General features: G+C 37.7%; 1 protein-coding gene across 1 annotated transcript in view; it reads right to left on the bottom strand.

The window, feature by feature from the left end:
* LOC124065712 (collagen alpha-1(XIX) chain) overlaps positions 1–5,622 on the bottom strand; it is a 95,575-nt gene extending 89,953 nt beyond the window's left edge. Inside the window, exons 1-4 of the mRNA XM_046401362.1 lie at positions 5,398–5,622; positions 2,604–2,725; positions 1,817–1,891; positions 1,630–1,729 (exon numbers count right to left, since the gene is read on the bottom strand). Of these exons, the coding sequence (XP_046257318.1) occupies positions 1,630–1,729; positions 1,817–1,891; positions 2,604–2,691 (263 nt within the window). The 5' untranslated portion in view covers positions 2,692–2,725; positions 5,398–5,622. The remainder of the gene's footprint in view (positions 1–1,629; positions 1,730–1,816; positions 1,892–2,603; positions 2,726–5,397) is intronic.
* Between the last annotated feature and the right edge of the window lie 10,816 nt (positions 5,623–16,438).

Below are 16,438 nucleotides of genomic sequence, written 5' to 3'. Positions count from 1 at the left end.
AGAAAAGAACAATTTTAAATGTGCATATATATATTATAATTATAATCAGATATAAATGCGCAACAGCAGTTCATGTAAGATGTACAGGCAAAACATAGATATGCTTCTAAAGACAGACAGCAACAGCAACACAGTGCTTTAATACTGTATGAAAGCATGTTACGAATGTGTGTTGCATTTTGTGGGACAATTTGTCACTTCACACAAATGCTCCTTGAGTATGTCAGCTCTGATTTGTGCACCGTAGTGTGTATTGTGCTGAGGAGCCGGCAGAACATCATCCAGATCTAGAGAGTCGAGCATCTATTACTGCATATCTTGTGAGTAACGTGAGCGATGTTTTAGTGGCTGTGGCAGGGGCAGAGGGGCCTCCTGCTTCATGCAATTGCCCTAGCTTTCCTTCCTCAGCTGACATGCAGTATCACCTGTCAAAGTACTTAGATAATTGGATATGAGAGGGATCGCGGTCTCGCCACTATAACCAATGACACTGTCAGCAGTGTCATTGAGAGCCAGCATCTTCTTGCACTATGGGCCCAGACTGAGGGAGGGAAGGTTTGAAGTAAATGTATTTTCAGCTGGCTGACTGAACAGGGAGGAAGATCACAAATCACCTGGCTCAAAGATTCTTTCACCTAGCCACAGGGAGAGTGGCAGTAAATGTTTACAGTTGCTTGTCACGTGAAAATGCTAAAAATAACTCCTGAACGAATGACAAAGTGTTCTCTTTCACTGTTACGGGACACAAAGCAGCGAGCATGCAGTAAAGCTAAGTTTAGGTTCATATGTGCCACTAGTCTTTCGCAGCCCATTGTATCAAATGTAAAAGTGCAGCAGAACTTAATAAATATTACATCAAATTCAAATCCCCACCATGTAATCATACTAGCATCAAGGTGAAGTCGCAGAGCAGTCCCACCCATTGACTGAGGGAATAAAGGTCTTCAGTAAACGACACCTTAGTGTGTCATCTGTGTAGTTATTTTAATACTCCTGTCTTATTATACATTCTCTGACTTTTTTTCCATTCCTTTATGTCCCACTTTTTGCCCTTAGGAGATTTCTAGAATAAACGCAATATATACTAATTCTGCTCAAATTATTCCCTGTCTAACAGCTCACCTCACAGCTTGCCCTTATTAGCCAAGGCAAATGGAACTATTGCTCTGAGCAGGGTGCATCTGGGCTGCCTCAAGTCAACTCTTTCATTTTCATCCTGTTCAGCTATGGCTTTTTCTTAGAATATCAGATTCGAGGGAAAACAAAGTTAAATCCTCATCATGGCTCTGCACAACAGAGATCCATGATAGCAGTTTTTTTGTGGTTGTGCAACGTATGTGTTGTAAGGAATAACTTTGCGTTCAAGTACTAACAGCCGAGATGTTAATCCAAATGAACAGTGCAGTTTAATGCTGTTGATAGATTTGATCACTCATGCATTTTATAGCATGTCTGCATTGTGCCACAGTTTCATAGCAAGAGAATGTCAGGAATGAAGCGGCATATAGGAAGATTCGTGGGTTGTTGCTGACGTTCTGTATCACTTATGTCATAAGGATCCAGAGAACAACAGAAAATAAACACAACCACACACACACACACACACACACACACCAGGAGGCTGCTCACTTTGTCGGCTTAATGAGAGGACTGCTTCCTAAACGATACGATGGCAGGTCTTCTGTGATTGTTCCCTTTCGGAGAAGAAACTTTTCTGTGAGATCAAATCCTGTGAACAGGATCACAAAGTGTCACCAGATTTAAATGAGTCAATGTTGAATTATGTACAAAGCAGTTGTGGGCATTCAGAACATACCTGTGATTTGCAGGGGACGGTCCAAAATATCAGAAAACCTGTGTTCCTCTACACTCAGAGGGGGACATGAGCCATCTGGAGGAAAGCCACAGAGAAGTTGGTTGTGCTGGCTACAGATGCCCTTTTATGTTTTGAACCAGTTTCACAGTATTATAGAAAAGCAAACGAACTGCAATTGAATTGGAATTCTTGAGTGATGGACTCATATCAAAACTGCATTTCCCTTCATTTGAAAAACAAAACCTCTTTAGAAATTCACATCAGGACGGAAACTAAATTCATAGTTTCCTTTTTCCATTAATGTTTAAAACTTTCGACTTTAAAAAATAGCAGATAGAGACTTTAAAATGTAATTTAGAACCAAGCCTGGATCTGCTTTACTGTAAATTAAGTAAAGACTGACTTTATGAATACTGATAGTATTTTGACAAGCCACATTTACATTACATGGGTGGTGAGCCACACGTTTCCTACAAAATTTAAAGTATGATTGGAAAAACATAAACCTATAGAAGTTTAAAAACTTTATGCTTAACATCACAAGAGTATGGATATGTCATTCTCTACATGTGCAAGGATTTAATTTCATGTTTATAACCCATGATTATCTGAAGAAGAACAAAAGACTTTTAATCATAAAAGATTTTACACCTGTCTGTCTATCTGTTCTTAACCTCGACATTAATGAGACATATATCCATTTTTCAAAATGGCACTCTGCTCTTGAAAAACAAAAAGTTTTCAGGCAAAAAAAAAAGAAAAAATTAAGGACAACAAACACACATACCGAGATGTTCACTCACTGCCATTCCAAAAGTGCAAGGAATGGAATTTACAGTCCAGAGGAAAGCAGTCCATCTTAGCAAGCAAATCATGGCTCTGGCACGAGAAAGAAGCCCACTTGAAAACCTGGATGCAAGCAGAAGGTTTACAGTTCAGTTGAGGTCAACTGTAAAATTTGGTCAGATTTAAATATTGAATGAAACACATGCCTTATGCTCATCTAAAATGTTTTTTTCTGCATGCAAGAGCTAACAAAGCCAGAACTAGCAGACAGAACAGACAAACAAACAATATGGCTGATTTTAATTCAAAACTTGCTATCCTCCTGGGTGTGACCATAACTCTAGCTTGATTTATTTAGCTAGCCTGGCATGGGCGCAATCTGGTGTCTGTGTGATCGCTAAGCAAACTAAGATGGATTAATGTTTAACCCCTTTATATATAACAGATTACACAGTGTTCTGTCTACTGTCTTAACGGTAAATCATATCTGACTCCCCCTCACGTGTCCCTAAAGCCTCTTGGTGTGTTTTTGTAAAATCCCTTAATACTTGGAAAGCATTTGATTCATTAGGTTTATTATATTCACCTGCTATGCAGTGATGAACGGACATGACTTTTACTGCAGCGAAATCATGTTTGTGTCAAGGTTTTGGTTGTTAACCAGCAAGCCAAGCTGCCTCTTGTTCTCCATTGACAAGTTTATAACTCATTAGGTCTGCATGTCATCACCACAGATCAGCTGTGGAACTACGCTGATGCACTTCATCTGCTCAGAATACAATCTAAAACAAGGTAAACACAGCACAATGAGCAGCTATCGCTATGTCTGATGTTGATCTAAGTGCTTCGTTCTGCATGTTAACAAAGACACAAGTTTGCATCATTCTTTCACTTTCTCTGTACAAAGTGGATTTACTCATTATTATTATTGTTTATTCCAAATCATATAATACTATGAGTCACAGAGTAACTGTAGAGTTACTACATTATGTAATTTTGGCTCTTCACATACTGTAACTGTAGATGGTTTGGTTTTAATCAGAATGCCAAAGCCTTCATCTTTAGTTCTGTACTCTGTTAACACTCTGTTGTGCTTTGATCTGTAAGCTGTCAGCAGTGTCTTGGTCAAGGACGTCACATACAAGGATCAAACATGGAAACCTTCAGTTACAAGTAAGTCTCTTAAACCATTTGACTGTGCTGCCAAACGCAATTTTCTGCATTACTGTCATGCCATCGCAAAGATGGCAAGGATTTTTTTTGAAGGGCTGTGCAGAGTTCTCCTGGATGAGTAAGAGTCTGTTTCAGAGTAAAGTTAGTAAAGTACAGGCGACATTAGCAGACTGGTTCAACTTAAACAAAAACACTTTCAGTAATTTTTTATTTACTTTGCTTACAAATTCGGTGCATTGTCAGAAAAAAGATGATGATTGAGCTTAACAGACCTTTGAGGACTAATAGAAGCCAACAGGTTTACACATGAAATGGAATAAAATGAACGTAAAAATGATTTGATTTGGTGCTTATTTTCAGGAAACAACAGCACAGAAAATGAAGTGGCAAATCACAACTCTAATAACGATCATACTTTCGTTCAGTACATCTAATGTAGCTTTGTGACAACACAAATCCTGTTACAAAGACTACAGTCCTTCTGGCCACGGCTGACTGATAAACTTGACCTCCACAAACTACAACACATTCACAACAGATTAAATTCATTTATATGCACAGTCTCACAAGGTGTGACCAATAGTATTTTTTCATGATAGTCTACTCTGCCTCTTCAACTGCCGCTGTCTTATACAAATTCATTTTCCTCCAATGATTAATTCTCATGCACGCTACAGGCACTTGTGCCTTCTCCCAGTGGATCATAAAGTTTTGCATGCAGGCCTACGGTATCATGGCGCTTGGAGATGAAGTGACCATGCCACTCACAACTACAACCATGCATGGGCCGGAGACAAGTAGCACTACAGAGGTATCACATTCCTGCTTCTGTGTAAAGGCGTAATCTTATTCCCGTCATTTCTGCAAATGCAACACACGCAGCTCTGAAGCCGAAACTCTGGAGTCACAGTTGTTCCACATTTTCACATGACTTATTCTGACAAATGAGGATTCTGCAGGAGTTAAATTTGCAGCCTGCGTTGAGACCACAAGCTGCTTTACCTCATGTGGTTTTAGTGTACAGCAACGCTGCTGCACCATCTGCTGTAAAACCTAAATGGATTTCAACCCCAAATTGACGGTCTATATATTTTTGTAATCTGTTATCACACACACACACACACACACACACACACACACATCTCACAGTCTGAGAAGGTAGGGACAACGCTAAACCATGGACAGCGAAGTTACTCTGTCCCCTCTCTCCATCATTCATTCAAAGGCGATAACTTCACTTTGCAATATTCAAAGAAGCGTGTTTCCTCTGCGCGATCGCTGATTGGCTGGATGCTTTTATTTTTGAAGTAATTACAGCATAAAGCGGTCCGGCACATTTTCGCACTTTGCTGTTAACAAGTGATGCAATACGGTATACATGTTTACTGCTGCAGAGCGTTCATAAATCAGAAACAACCTGATCATAAGGCATGTGTCCCGGTTAACAGGCAAGTTGGAAAGATCAAGCCATGAGCAAACAAATAAACACCGAAACACCGAAAGACAAAAGATGCCAAAGGTGTCCGGTATAAAGAGCTTTTCAATAGATATTCACGCTTACATGTACATTGAGGCGATTTTTAATATTCACTCTGGAATCAGTGTGGTGCAGAAGTACTTACAGTTGCTGATAAAGTTTCCTCTAAGGCAAAAAGAAACAAAAGACAGCGAAAAAAGCATAATCCATGAGTGATTACGATCAGTCTTGATTCCGGATTCCAGGACTTGGAAATAAAAGTCACAGTGGGATCGCCTGCTGGATCGCGGTCCTTATTAGTTGCACCGAGTGGCCCTCCCACTCTGTCATTATTACTGAAATGCACTGACAGAGACTTCGGCAAACAAGAGGAACACACACCGACAGCTTTCACATGAAAACAAATGCCCAAAGGGGCTTTCAAACAAACTCTGTCATTGAGCTGAGCCAGGTGCGGGAATTAAACAAGCGTTTGATGTATTATCATCTTATCAAACTGCTCTGAATGCAGGGCCTAATTCATATGGATTTGCTCGCCTTTAAGGTGGCTGTTATTAGCAGTAACGAGTAGCCTAAAGCAAGCACAGGAACAATGCAGTAAGTCCTAACGCACAACTCTTCTTGGTACGCTTTAGAAAAGAAAATAATAATAATCTTACCTGTCTACTCCTCACATAACACCTTACAGCAGAGACATTAGACTTGCATTATGAGCAGATTGAGGTACAGATGAGCCCACATAATAAAGTGACATCTCCCAGCTGTGAAGGCAGGCCTGGTGCAACGTACTCCACACACATATTATTTCAGACAGGACGCGAGTGTCAAATTCTATACTGCTAGATGGGATTCACAGTACTCGGATTTTGCACCCAAATAAAAGTAGCATAATGCCACAGTCGAAATACTCTGTGACTTAAGTAAAAGCACAAAAGCATTTTATCTGCTGGTAAGCTTCTAAATTTCCCCTTGGGGATCAATGAGTTATATCTTAATCTTTAATATTAACAACATCATTCATTTATTGATTATATTTTCTGTTAGTGTTAACCTGCTAAGTAACCAGTAAATAAAACCGTAAAGCAAATGTAGCAAAGTAGCATTTGCTTCATCTATAAGTACCATATTTGAATCTGAAATGCAGTGGAGTAAAAGTATGAAGTGGCAGAAAATATTCGAGTACAACTATCTGTTAGTTAAGCACAGTAGCCTACTTGAGTAAATGTACTTTGTCTGGTAAAAACTAAAAGGTTACAATGCAGGTACTTTGCCCTCTGAAGTTTCTGTTGAAAGGGCACGCCAACAGTTCAAGACACTTCAAGAAACAGGTGTTCAGGCTCCACACACATACACTCTCGGAAAAAATGGTACAGTTCAGTACCTTAAAAGGTACAAACCCTTGTCTCTGTGGCAGTACCCTTAGAGGGTACAGAGCTGTACCTTGCGAAAGGGGCACATATTTGTACCCTCATGCTTTGTACCTTTAAGTGCCTGATGTGTACCTTCAGGATCAAATTTGTACCTTTTCTGGATGGTACAACTATTGTACCTTCAACAATGATACAAACCTGTACCACAATGGTACCACCACAGTGACAAGTGAATTTGTACCTTTAAAGGTACATCATTTGTACCTATAAAGACACATAATTGGTACATAAAAACATTAAAAAAAAGACTTTTTTTTTTTGTTTGTTTTTTTTAAAAAGCATGTGTTTATTGTATTGAAATACAAAACAGTAAAAACTGATTTCACCATAGTATTGTAACTTCAAATGTCTTATTGAACATTCCTTCAACATATGTATTTATCAAGTAATTTCATTAGTATTTTAATTACAAATGCCTCATGGCAACAAACAACCTTCCTTCAACTGTGTATGTATCAAGGGCTCGAAAACTAGACTCTTGCCCAGGCATTATACAAATCCAATCATCATACTTCACTTCATAAGCATGAAAATGCTTGTCAAAACAGAATGGGAATAAAATTCGTCCACACAAGAACCACTGTGTATCAATATTCAAAATGAACTTAATCTGAAAAAACACTGGAATATATTCTGAATGGACAATGAACACATCTCTTACTGCATACTTCACATTATTTAATACTGCTTCATTGACCCGTTGAAAAGTTTTTTCTGACACATTAGTAGACTGCAGTCCAACATGGTCAAGAATGGTGTTTTGAAGAGCAGGAGGCAAGGATGAAAACGAAATCTTTAAGCTAGTGCCTGGCACCTTTTCATAATCACCTAAGATATTTTTTGACTGAAATTCAAAACATTGTTTAAACTGATGTCGTTGACTTAGAGTCATGGATATGTTAATGAAGTTTTTAGAGTTTTCAGCAACCGTATTAAAATACTGGTGCTTACTTTCAAAACGCATACACCATAATGGCCGTAGTGGCCCATACAATGACATTAGTCTAGCATAGTGTATTAGGTAATGACATTTTGGTGTTAAAACATTTCCAAATTCCTCTTTTAGTCCTGATAAAAACTGCTGAACGAGCAGATCAAGGACCAAAAGGTCTTCTCTTCTGACTGTGGGTGCCATAACAATATTGGTTATTTCACGGAGTAGAAGGTATATATGCCAATAGCTGGAATCAGTAGGAATTCGGTCCCCAATGATAAATGGCAATAGCCTAAATAGACACCATTTTTGTGACGCTGATCCAGTTATTGTAGAACGACCAAGAATCTTTTCTGAAAGTGCTACTGGTCTGTTAGAACTATCATTTTGGCCTATAGACATGTGTTTCAGGGCATCATTAAATTCATGTATGGTAACATGATTTGCTTGATGGGCCCTGCGAAGGACTAGATGTAATACTAACGGAATCACGAAAGAAAGAAAAACAAAGAAAGTTTGTGTTTACCACGTTTAGCACCCAGAGGATTAACTACCTCCAATTCGTCCTGATAGAAGTGTAGACGTAGGGCTCGGTTCCATCCACCTTGATGTTCACGGGGAGTCTACGCTCGCTGAATACTCGTCTCCAGTTTGATGTGCCGGCCACCTGAACAGTTGGTTAAGGTGTAGCTGGATCTCCCTAAAAGACAGGCAAAAGATGTCACCAGTGAAATTAGTAAAGAAATCACATGAATCAAATAATTTTTATTGTTATAATTATTATTACTCTGTACGATTGAAAGTTGAAATAAAATGGAACCACAAACATACATCATTCAGTGCAATGTAGTTGTCCAGTTTCTCTTTGAAGATAGTTGGTAAGAGCACCAAGGCAGCTCGGAACTCTAGGTCTTCCAAAACAAAAGTGAATACACAATAGATTAAGAATAGCAAACAAATAACAAAACCTGAAAGTGGGAAAAACAAATTCAGACCATAATAATCTAGACAAACAGGTGCATAATTCTAGACAAAATACATCACTTTGATTAAATACCGTCAACTTCCTCTGAAGTTACTTCAGCTCTGGCCTCCAAATATTCCTTCTCCAGACAGGACTTCCCATGGACTGCTTTCAGCACAGAGGGTACCAGACTTCTGAATGATTCTCGGAAACGTTGGCTTAAATCTGTGATTTTGCAGATTCGTCCCATTTCTTGATACAGCTACAACCAAATGACATATTACAAACAAAGAACATAAAAGAATGGCGCAAATTAGAGCAAATTTCACTAGTACAACATACTAATAAATATTCATTTGAATATTCTTTGGCTATTCAGAGAACCACAGAAAAGTTTTTTATGTATTTGTACAAAGGACCAAACCATTTTAGACATACCCCACATGGTGTTTTCAGGAAGGGATACTTTCTGATGGCCTCAACAGCTGACATTCCGTCTTGTTGCAGCTCACGTCTTCTCCAGAGAAATGTGCGTCTCATTTTTTCCTCCACAATGGTTCTATCTGGTTGAGTCCGTTCATACTGCATTTGCAAGACTTTTACATGGGCATCAATTGAGACAGCATCTTCACCAATAGGACCTTCTTCAGACTCATTTCTCTGCAAGTGCGCGTGTGCACACACACACAAACACACACACACACACACACATACACAGATATCATATTAAGATGCTATGCAACCTGCAGATTGCTTCAGATGCTATTCTGCTGTTCAATTAAGGACCTACCATTTCACGTCTTCTTTCACACGTAGTCTGGGTTGGTGCCTCTTTGGACTTGCCTTTGCGATGACCAAATTTTGCTTTGAATTGTTTGACTTCTTCTTCATCCACGAGTGGTGAACGTTCAGTTTTGAACTTCCTTTTCAATGACATGTGCCAGGTGTGCTATTCAAAATAGTCATTAGCAAGGGTTACTTTTGGCACTGGACTATTGAATTTAATAACAGAACAAATTGTCAGAGCGTGTTGAGGGCATTCAATTTCAAATACTTACATATCCATTGTCTTCTATATCCTTCAAAAAAGGGTATTTGGTAACAAGTGCCTTGGCAACCTTCACATAATCTTCACCTGAAGGATACCTATCACAAAAAAACATCACAATATCACATTTCCCCACATGCTTATGAATGGGCAATTTGCTAAAAACAAAACCCTGGATTTTTTCAACTTAAGTCTGTATTTCTGCATGGGACCGACTCAAACATGTAGAGCAATTTACATCTTTGCCCGCCTTGAGTCACGCCCAAGCAGAAATACAGCCTACAACAGAAAACTGAAATAAATGAACAAAACTATTGCTCTTTCAAGGAAATGCAGCAAATCTGATGGTGAATGTTCAAAACCCACCTTGACTCAGACACTGTAGCTGGAGCCACAACACTGTTGCAAATGTCTGTCTTTAGCTCTTGGATGACTTTCATAAATTTGACCTGCTTTTTGAAGGAACCCTCAAAGAGCTGGGAAATCATATGGTCTGTCAGGCCATCATTGACTGTTTCCCCATCGACTTCATATTCTAAAGAACAAAAAATATACCATTATTTAAGCTTTGTTTTGTACAATATAAATGTATCCCAGTCATCAGCAGCACGGTCAAGAATGGCTTCATGATATGGTTTTCTTAGAAAGAGGGCTAAATTAGGGGTACTTAAGTAGTGATTGGCAGATAGGTCGGTGTGTCGGTGTGTGTTATGACAGAAATATTTTTTCACTTTCCATATAATTAATTTGGAGGAGTAACAACGGGTCACTGATGGCACCAGTTAACAAACCACACAGAAATTAAACATTTCTAACCCTACAGTAACATTACCATTAGATCAGGGCGCACGATTCTCAGAGTTCATTATCTCTGTTAGCAGGCTACCTAGCACCGTGGCATAGCTAACTGATCAACTGACCTAGCCTGGATATTAACCAAGGCTAATTTATCAAACTCTTAGCGTTTGGCTTGTTCTAAGTGAACAACATGATGATATTATGTCATTAACATGTTATTGTATTAAAGTTTATTATTATAGTTATATATCATAAATATATTTCCACATCTTTTTCAGTTTAGCAATACCTGAAGCACAAGTGAACTAGCATTAGCTGGCAAAAAGCACATGGAGTCAGCTCGCTAGCCGAGCAAACACTCACTTTAAACCAAAGATAATGAATAACACGTTTTTATCAACCGCCTCTGTTTAAACTCTTAGCGTTTGGCTTGTTCAAAGCGAACAACATGATAATGACATAATATGGACAATTGTTGGCCTATATCACTATATTTCCACATCTTTTTTTTCAGGTTAGTGCAACCTCAAGCACAAGTTAACTAACATTAGCTAGCTGGCAAAATGCACATGGAGTCAGCTAGCTTGCCAAGCAACCACCAAGGATTATCAAGCCCTGACATTTTACAAAAATGCGCCTATTATCGCCAGCGAGCTACTTTCATTTACCTTTGACCCGATCCCAACACTGCTAAATTTTAAACAGACATTTCAAAATAAGTAATGTTAAGACGACCCCATGTAACATCTTGGACGTGAGGGGAACTTGTGAAAATTCTTCAACTAATCATCGATAGCTGAGATTAGCTAGAATTAGCCACAACTCACTGATACTGTGCTGTGACAGCTATTAACAACGTTTACTCACCTGTGAATTTTTTCCGCTCATCCTCTGTAACCTCCAATCCACATTTGGAAAGCTGCAGCAGAATCGAATGCTGTCTGCAGACCCGCGAAAAATGAATAACGAAAAAAAAAACGAAATGTCAACTTTCAGGAGTCGACGGACGCGCCGGCGCGTCCTTTTGACGTCACCGATTTAAGATGACGTCAAAAAGACGCAGCCTCGCTGAGTCTCCGTTTTAATTTGAGTCAAAAGTTAGCACTTCAAACTATATACAAGTTTTTAAATTTTCTTAATATGTCAAGTAAAACCCGAGTTATAATAAACAATACACGCGATGTTTTTTCCTGAGCACTGTCGCCACGTTTGGTGCGAGTTTTATGCAAGAAGACGCTGTAAACACTGGCTCGTTGTAAGGAAACATGACACCCTCTTTCCTATTGGTGAAAAAATACACCACAGGAACCAATCAGAATATAGATTGGTCACACATGGCATTTTGTTGCTAGGGAAAAGTTGTCGGAGAAACGGCAGCGAACGAGAGATTGTGAACGGCGAGAGCGCTTTTTGAGATATGATTTATGACATTTGGCGTGTTTGGAGTGTAGTTTAGCTTAGTTAGTGTGTAGTGCAGTGTGTTTAGTGTGTAGTTTAGTCATTTTTCTGGTCTTTGGAGTTACAAATAACTTGTGGTGTATTTTATTGTGACACTGATTGTGTTGTGCCATAGCTGTACTGTACATACTGTACATTACTGTACAATAAAACGCCTGACGCATTTCCTGCATTTTAGGGTGAATAGTTGTAAATAACTTCTTGTTTGCTAAATTTGCACATAATTATTTCAAATTTACAATTTATATTTGCATTCTAAGTTGTCTAAATTGTTCGTTAAGAATTTTTGTGATTTTTACAGTGAAAAATCAAACTTTTTCCCACTCGGATTTTACATTTTTGTGTGATTTTAGGTCCAGTGTGTTAATACAGTAGGTCAAAATGAAAAATTAACAGTAAAGTCACACTTGAGAGACTGTTCTGAAAAAAATGATACCAAACAAGGCAAGGTAAAACATTTTTAAGTTGAAATATAAAGGTAAAATCACTTTTGAGAGGGTTAATCAGTACAAGACTAAATATTTTCTCCAGTCCAATTTTAAACATTATTTTCTCCTCCTGTTTGCTGTTTCCATGGAGACAAAAGACCAAAGCGCCATACAACTAGACGAATTCAAGTCTTCTACTGCATTACTTGTGGGTCTATATAATTTTGTTTATTTTTTGTTTATTTTGTCAATTTTGTTATAAATACAAACAAATAACATTGGAGAGGAGAGGTCTTTTGACAATTGGCAGAGCACATGGGTACAATACCCTATGGTACAAATACGTACTTTCTCCAATTTTGTACTTTGAAAGGTACAACATAGTATCACATAGGTTCATTTCTGTATCCTTTAAGGTACAACAAACTGAAAGGAACAGTTTTGTACCTTAGGGTTTAATATTTGTACCCCCGCGTACCTTTATTTCTGACAGTGTAGCTGTTTAGACAGATGATTTCAGTGCACCCACCAATTCACCACAGGGACACACACACACAGAGACACACACACGCTTTTCAGCAGCGCGATGAAAGAAAGAAAGAAAGAAAGAGAAAATAGTTTTAAGAACACCTGAAGATAAAAAAATGAAGCAGATGGCTTTTCCTCTTTGTTTAACATTATGCAAACACAACCATTTTTACTTTAGAGCAGTTTCTTTATAATTTTTGTTCCAAGTGAGGAGGACTGAATCATTTGAATCAATAGCAGCTGACTGAGAGGCAACATAAAAAAATGCCTTTAATCTTTAGTGGATTTTCCTGCAACAGGAGATCTTTAATTCCATATATAAAAAGTTTTTATTCTAAAGTGGTGGTGGTGGTGGGAGTTTATAAACATCCACTGTGAGGAAACTCACTGCCTTTCCTGTCTTTCCAGCTGCAATGCTGATGATTTTATTATTATTATTATTATTATTATTTTTTTCAAATCCGGTAGTCAAGTTGATTCATGGCCTCACTCATGTGTTACTAGCAGTTCAGGAATGTCTTTTTGACCAACAATGTAGTGATAACAAGGTTGTGCGCAGGAATTTATTCATAATTTCTTCATTCAATAAAAAAGGGCACCATCTGTAATCAGATCATTTTACAGTGAATAAATTAAATAATAAAAACCTGACATATACAGAGGGAATTTCAACTTCTCCTTAAGATCAATTACTCAGAAATACCTGAAATAATAAGGAAAAAGGAAACAGTGTTTCCTCCACCTCTATTACTTTTTTTTTTTTTTTTTTTTTTTTTTCATTTGAGTGAATTGACCCTTTAAGGTTAGAGCAAGACTGGGGCCATGGTGAAATAATGAAAATAGTGTTGAGCCTTGAAAGCCCAGGAGGCTTCATCATTTGACAGCCACTTCACATATGTCACAAGAATTACATTAGTTTGCATTTAATGTCTGTGTTTTTATATTTTTATCCATGAGATGAATTCCTGCCTATTCATATCGACTGTGTGCAGACACTACATATTGCACCTTAAAATGCATCTGTCACTGACTGGTCCACTTTGACACAGAATTATAAAAAGCAAACGAGCTGAGTTTTAATTAAAATGTGCAAAAATACATGTTCTGTATTAATAAAGTAATATAATGTAGAGACAAAAACACCAACAGAGCAAATATATACAGAACAGCACATGGGAATGCATCAGCTATAGCCTTACATCGTAGTGTGTCAGACACTTCAACAAACTAAACTTGTGTGCCTTTGCTGTCACTAAATAGATACAGTGTGTGTCAGTGCCAAACAGGCGACAAATGCAGTCCAGCAATTGCTGCATCAAGCTTAAGTGTTCCAAACACAACAAGCTGAAGTGACATTTCATAAACTCCAAGGTTCCCCGAGCTGACAGGAGGCTCTAAAATACCCTGGAGATTACTGTCATTTGAAAAATATTGTGTGAAAGTATTTATACAAGAATAAACGTCACAGAGAAAAATGCAAAATAGGAAATTAAATTTTAATGCAATACAGATGTTCATGAATAAGTCTGAGTTTCAAAAAGATTTCCAATAAATGCAGATGAAATGAGTTCATTAGTTGTTATTCAGGATTTCAGACAATAGTTCATTGTTCATTACAATGAGACATTACAAGCCTTTAAGTTCCGAGAATAAATCTGTAGTTTCGATAAAAGTCCAACTTATTCTGCTTCACATTTGTTTGGTCCTCTACTCACAGTGCTGTGAAAAGCCCTGCTGTTGGTTGCTGGCCTCAGAGCAAAGACAGAGTGTGTGGGCGTTGTGTGCCAAACCTGCATGAAAAAGGGTGAAATTCTGCAATTTGTTAGCTTGAATTTAAGGTTGCTGCCCCACTTGTGCTAACCTTAAAGTCCTCACTTAATCACACACTGTCAAGAGTTTTGAGAGTATTGCTTTGGAAGTTCCAATAAAACCTGTTCAGCGTGGGCGGTGGATTATTCAGGACAGTAACCTGGACATTGTTCTTAAAAGACATATTGCTTGCAACTAAAATTAAATTCTAGTCACCTCACCCTCAGTTTACTGAACTGGAGACAAAACTTTCATCAGCTTCCCAATTTCATACTGTTAACAATGCAATACTTTGGGGTTTTAAGTGCTGTTAGACTACTAGCACAGCCGCACAATTGTTGGCCATATCTTTGACCGCTGATGCTGTTTTATTGAGATTTTCCATTTGTGATTAGTCATATTAGTATTTCTGAAAAAAGTATTTTGCCATTAACAAATACTGCAAGCAACATACTGGTATTCATGAATTACATAAAAGGATATGACTCTTTCCTTTAATGCTGGAGGACATATGTGTAATAAATTAAATGAAATATGAACTAAACCAGAGGTCAGAAGCTATTTTTGTAATTTAAAACTTACAAGGAATTTATTTTTATGATCACATCTTTGGAATATTTCTCTGAGGAGAGAGGAATGCCTTCTAGCATCTCAGGGGAATTGCCCTTTGAAATATAGGCCTATTTTTATGCCATTTTAGCTTCAACAGACAGTTCAGAAAGTCAGATAACAATGGAGACATGGGGATGTGGTAAGCAACAGATGGTCATGCTGTTCCTGATCCCAGCACATTATATTTACACCATATTTGGTGCCCTTCTAACACGACTTGAAAAATATTCCATACATAACATAATGCCTGCTGTGATTTTCAGAGCCTATACACCAATGTCTTATTCGGAAAAACAATATTATTTTCTAATATGTTTAGCTGTTATAGGTTGTGCCCAAATGTGAATTATTTCATTGCATTTTGAGAATTTTGCAAATTTCAAATTCCCTATTTACCATTTCACAACACTTTCCAGTGTTTTGAAGACATTTGAGACTTTCCCAAATATTTTTGATTAAAAAAAAGTGTCTTAATAATAAAGTTACATAAAAAAAAAAATCCTGAAAAAATAAATACACCACACAAATACATTCACCTGATAACAATTTAGTCTTTTTTTTCTTTCATCTGTCATACAAGATGAAAAAGGGAGTCGCTTGGCTAACATAAAGGACCATCTGATCTGAAGTCTAAACGTCCATGTGACAAAACAGCTTTGACTTACAACACAGCTAATTAAACATGTGTTAAAATGTATGTCTCATCATACTGAGTTCAAACCACTGCAGCTGTTTTGTCCAAAGATGAGTAATATGCTTTTACATTAAATCCATTTTTTCTTTACAAAGTGTGATCAACAAGCATGTTAGGGCTATCAGCCAAAATAAGACACACCTTTCAACCCTACTTCTGTATGCAGCAGATATATTGCATGAATTCCATCTCCAGGATGGAATCTAATTTATTTACACAAAGCGCTTTAATAAAATAGATCCACTTGCAGAGTCACTCTCTCTTCATTTTTAGTTTGTCTGTGTTATCACCTGCACATCTGCCTTGTCACTGTAGTCTGTTTACAATGACTACTTAAAATTTGTGTCTCTCTCTTTATATATATACGGTATAGCTACATATGCTGGGAGAGAAAAGCTTTTTGGAGTTATACAGAGTTGCTTTTCAGATGTTATGAAAGTGATGGTTTGATATATGGGACACATTTACAATATATTGATCTGA

Source organism: Scatophagus argus, chromosome 10 (genome assembly GCF_020382885.2).
Source record: "Scatophagus argus isolate fScaArg1 chromosome 10, fScaArg1.pri, whole genome shotgun sequence".
NCBI lineage: Eukaryota > Metazoa > Chordata > Actinopteri > Scatophagidae > Scatophagus > Scatophagus argus.
The sequence above is the reverse complement of the archived record's forward strand: the minus strand, read 5'-3'. Positions and strand labels throughout refer to the sequence as shown.